Source organism: Eurypyga helias, unplaced genomic scaffold (assembly GCF_000690775.1).
Source record: "Eurypyga helias isolate BGI_N326 unplaced genomic scaffold, ASM69077v1 scaffold44468, whole genome shotgun sequence".
Lineage (NCBI taxonomy): Eukaryota > Metazoa > Chordata > Aves > Eurypygiformes > Eurypygidae > Eurypyga > Eurypyga helias.
The window spans coordinates 1-5,128 of NW_010268413.1; the positions used below are offsets into that span (position 1 = coordinate 1).

Here is a 5,128-nt window from a genome sequence, read left to right on the forward strand (position 1 = left end):
TCCCCTTTTTAAAGATGGGGGTTGTCTGTGTAACGTTGAAAGAACATTGCCAGATACTGTTTTTACTTCTTTCCATATCCTGGTACTTGGCCTTATCGTATTGAGTCCTGTGTTTGAGTAAACCATGAATTAGAAAAGTAGAGTACTGGTTACTTCACATATCTGGTAGTCCACTGGTTTCCTGAGTATGTTCCTTCATTAATTTTCATCTTAGCCTATCCATAGCGACAATAACTTGCTTTATTTTTTTAATAGCAAAAAAAATTACATGAGACATGTCAGATGGATTTTTTTGAGTTATTTCTTCTGTAACATTAAGAGAGAACATTGGAGAAAATTTTCCTTCATTACTACTTGTGTATCATTCTCTTTTTGCACCAAAGGTGAAATTGAATGAAGCAGAAGAAAAACACAAAGCAATACAAGACAAGTTGTTAACGATAAGCGAAGAAGCACAAGCCCTGCATCCTCAGTGTATTTCTTTGAAAGCTGATGTGCAGGCAAGAAGGAAAGCAGTCAATGAAGCTGAGGTAGGCAAAAAGCACTTTCAAAGTTCATATTAATTTAAACCTTAAACTTTGTCCATGCTCTACCCATATGTACCTCTCCATCTGTGTCTAGGCTTTCTCCATAGTACAGGTCAAAACAGGTGCAGTTTTCTGTCTGACTTGCAAGTAGTTTCTGTGCAGGGACATAGGGTTTCTGTCTTTACACAGTGTTAAGATTAGGTCAAAATACAAATGATTCAAGTTAACTGTCTTATTCCTTCTTTTTCACATTCTTCAAATTAAAATTATGTTTGTTTTGATGCAATTCAGTGTTTATTTACTAAAAACTAGTTCTTTTTGAAATTATGTCATGCTTCTACTTATTAAACTGGTATATCCTGTTTCCTTCAATAGGTGCTTTATAATCGTTTCAAAACTGAGTTAAAACGTCTGGGAAAAGATGATGAGCAGCTACGTAAACGAATCGAAGAACTGAAAAGCAGGTAAACACAGATGTAGTGATTACGGTGTATGTTATTAAGGTACAGATATGCAGGGAGTGAGCTCTTCTGATTACTCAGAAAATCTGCAGTAACAGAAAATATTTATCTACAGTTTAGCAGGGTTCAGTTAAATATTTAAATATTTCTGATCGTGCTTCTTTGCATACCAAGATTTTGACTAGAAAACAATGAGGTAGTTGGGCAGAAAAAAAGCTTTTCTACCGGTGATAATCTATATTTCCCATCTTCCATGGTGCTGCAAAAGAAATACACCTTAAATTAAATGTAATAAGAACGTAACTGGGGAGTTATGTGAGTTGACAAATGAAAGAAATTTGTTATTCTTGCTTTGTAGATCTTGTAAATGCACAGCATCTTAAATATAACTTTCTGATGCATAAATCTTTTGTATGATAAAGGTAATAAACCACAGTTCATGTCACTTATAAATCATGTGTGGTTTTAAAATATTGAAATGTAATCTTTTCTAGTGCTAATCAGGTTTCAGAGCCTGAAAAATTGGAAAGACAAAAGAAAATAGCACACTTAAGGGAACAGTTGAAGGCATTCCATGATGAAGAAATAATGATTGGTCAACAGGTGGATCAATTTCAGCAAGCTGTATGTAAGTGTAAAGAAGAATATGCTAGACTAAGGTAAGCTATGCTTTTTGCATCTCAGTTTTACTTTGTTTCAAGTTATAAGAGGTTCCTTCCTATGTACCTGCATTCCCTGAAGTGTTAGGCTTCCATTTCCTTTTTTATTTTTTGCCTTGTTTGTTTTAGGACTTGCTAAACTTTTGTCTTTGGCATAATGTGACTTAATTTAGAAGCTTCTGGAAAATTAAGAAAACTGTTGTGTCGTGAAAGGTATTACTAACTTGATGCCTGATATAAATCCATACTGTCATTTTAATGCCCTTCTTCCTCCTACCATTTTTCCTTGATTGTCTTCTCATCCTATGGTATGATTTAATTTTTTTCATGTTTAATACACTAGTACATTCCGTTGTGATGTCACAAGATACATAACACGATATAAGAAAATAGATACACTTAGAGGTAATTATTGAATTGATATTTAAAGGCAAATTTATGGAGACTTTGAAGCAAGTGGTTCAAATATCAATTTAGCCCATACCCAAACTAACAAAAAAAGCACTCTTTTGGCATTGATTTGGAAACCTGAACTTATCAATGATTACTGGAGGGAAATATGATGATGCTGTCATTTATTGTCTTAAGAGATTTGAGAATTGTTTGTTTCAATTGACGTATTAGTTTAAAGGTCTTTTATTAAAGGTCTGGTTTCAATCTCCCCGTCCCTCCCCCATGGCAGGGAGGTTGGAACTAGATGATCTTTAAGGTCCCTTCCAACCCAAACCGTTCTGTGATTCTGCAATTAATTGTAACCTACAGTTACTTTGTGTTCTGTTGAAGACCTTTGTAGAAGACAGTGAAATTGAAGGATATAATTAGAAATGAAATAAATATATAATAAATCTGTTTAAAAAAGCCTTCAAATTGTTTCAAAGTAGTAATTCTTTTTCTTGCTTTTTTGTCTTATGTTTCTTGAAACTAGAAAAATATTGTTGCATGTGTGTAGCTAGGTGTACGTTGAAGTATTGGGGTCTTGATATAATAGTACACTAATAGACTGATAGTACACTGTCCTATTAGTACCTGAAATATCATAGAATCATAGAATGGTGACACTCTGTAACTATTTTAATAAAATTAAGTCTTTCTAAGCTGTCGCAACTGAGGAAAAAAATCTGTTCTCTTAGGAGAGAAGACTGTGATGTGAAAAAAGCACTGGATGCCAAGCAGAAACATCTGAGAGAGCTGAAAGATAGTAAAACAAATACCTTGAAAAGGTTTGGGCCACATATACCAGCCTTTCTTGAAGCAGTTGAAAAAGCCTATAGGCAAGGGCACTTTAAGCACAAACCCGTCGGACCTTTAGGTAGGAATGACTGACTGCTGAAAAAGTCTTTGGAATATTTCCTTGTGGGATTTATTGCATGGCTGCTAATGTAAACAGTGATCTTTTAGAAAAACTATTTGTTCTTTAGGAGCTTCAGGTATATCTTTCTTCTGTACTTTGTGGACTAAAGGTTTTATCCTGGTAGGTTCTTTTGCTTCTGCCCTTTTTATCACATAAACTAGCTAACATCTACTGTTTTTTCCTCATTTTCCAGCTGTTTTTGTTAAGGTATTTTATGTAGTTACAGTGGTAAACTTTCAGTGCACCCTTCCAGCTCCCCCACACCCTCTAAACATCAGACTCGATGCTTTGGCTGCTTGTTCCTTGGTGGAGAGCACTGTCCAGCTCCTGGACAGTATTTGTTCAAAATGTCCAGTGGCTGACTGGTGGGCTTGTCAAACTTGGTGTTTGGCATGGAACAACTTGGACAGAACCAGTTGAGATTTTCCTGAGCGGTTGGGTTTCATTAATTTTTTGACAAGCTCCGACAGTGAACGCTATTTTCAGTTTGTAAACGGGAGTAATGCCTTCAGCGTTTTCTGGATGTAAGTGCCAAGGGTAAGAACATGCAAACACATATGCTGCTGACGACAGGTGATATAATGGAAATCTTTGTTGAACTTGCAGCATAATTACTGCTCAGACTTCACCCTTAAAGCTTTAAATTGCCTTGATATAATTCTGCTGAGCTGCCATAACACTGGTACTTTAATGGAAGTTAGTAGTGACCTGTCAAAGATCCTGGAATTAAATGTACACCTCCAAATACGTATGGTGTCTGCAATAAGAGAAGTTAGATATATGTGTTTTCAGGGTAACTTGTCTGTTGTACAGTTTTTTATCTTTTTTTTTTTTTTTTCATGTAGGAAAGGCTTATTTTAGACTTTTAGTAAAACCCATATCACAACAAAACCTTGAGTGGTAAAAATGCAGTACTGGATGTTTTGTTATGGAACACAGCTCCTAAAGCCTTGTCTCTCATGTTTGTTTAGGTGCTTTCATTCATCCGAAAGATCCTGAACTGACCTTAGCTATCGAATCTTGTTTGAAGAGTCTGGTTCAGGCATTTTGCTGTGATAATCATAATGATGAAAGAACTCTTCAGCAGCTAATGTCAAAACATTATCCACGTGGATTTAGACCTCAAATAATTGTCAATAAATTTCAGAATAAAGTTTATGATGTTAGACACAGGTAAGTTTTTATGTTTTGATTTTTATTGCTTAGCCTTGATGTTTCAAGTAATTATTAGTTGAAAAGAACTTTTTTTTTTAAGAATCTCATGTGAAATTTATGAATGGTGGTTTTTCTTCTCTTCTTCAGAGGAGTTCATCATCCAAAATTCCCATCGGTTCTTACAGCATTGGAAATAGATCATACAGTGGTTGCCAATTGTTTGATCGATGTGAGGGGTATAGAAACAGTCCTGCTGATTAAAGTAAGGCTCTATGCTCCCTATTGATCTTTATATAAAAAAAAAAGGCAAGCTTTTTCTTTTTGTGTGGATCCAGTTTTGTGCAGTCCAGGTGGTACCAAAATCTGCAACCAGCCCCTACCGGTTGTACCTAGCAGCTGGTAGGTAGGTACCAGTTGTAGCTGTAGCAGCCTTGTGCCTCAGGGTTCAAAAGTTCCTTTTCAGATACTCAGCTGCCCACTCTGACATGAAATTACCAGCTGCCTGTTAGCATTCACAGCCTAATTCTGTTGTTCTCCTACCTCAACAACCAGAGCCCTGCTGGACTCTGCAGTGCCAAAGCAGTTGAGATGAGGCGGTGCAAAGAAACACGGTTGTGCAGAGAGTCTGGTAAAATAAGGAAATAGCAATAAATCAGTTACTAAGTAGGATTTGACTAGCAACTGGCATTGAATTAAGATCACATATTTTGATAACAATCTATTTTTTTGATCACCATTAAAACATGTTGAACTGTTAAAACATGTTAATGAACTGTCTCTGCCGTTACATGGTTTCTGATCTTAATTGATTTTTTTCTGTTACTACTGAAGATGAGATAAAAGTCAAAGGTTCAAGGATAAAAATAAGTTCTTTAAATAGAATTATATACAAAGCAGGGTACTTTATGAGTAGAAAAACTAATGAAGCTTACTTCTGTTTTTCTCCAAAACCACTCATCTCAGTTTTGTCCTCTG

The 5,128-nt window shown here is 35.7% G+C and overlaps 1 protein-coding gene across 1 annotated transcript in view; it reads left to right on the forward strand.

Annotated features, from left to right (window-relative positions):
* Positions 1-383: 383 nt before the first annotated feature.
* Positions 384-5,128, forward strand: part of SMC6 (structural maintenance of chromosomes 6) — a gene marked incomplete at its 5' end in the record, with an annotated part of 12,078 nt that continues 7,333 nt past the window's right edge. The window contains 6 exons of the mRNA XM_010157734.1: positions 384-530; positions 903-991; positions 1,483-1,647; positions 2,778-2,956; positions 3,970-4,171; positions 4,301-4,415. Of these exons, the coding sequence (XP_010156036.1) occupies positions 384-530; positions 903-991; positions 1,483-1,647; positions 2,778-2,956; positions 3,970-4,171; positions 4,301-4,415 (897 nt within the window). The remainder of the gene's footprint in view (positions 531-902; positions 992-1,482; positions 1,648-2,777; positions 2,957-3,969; positions 4,172-4,300; positions 4,416-5,128) is intronic.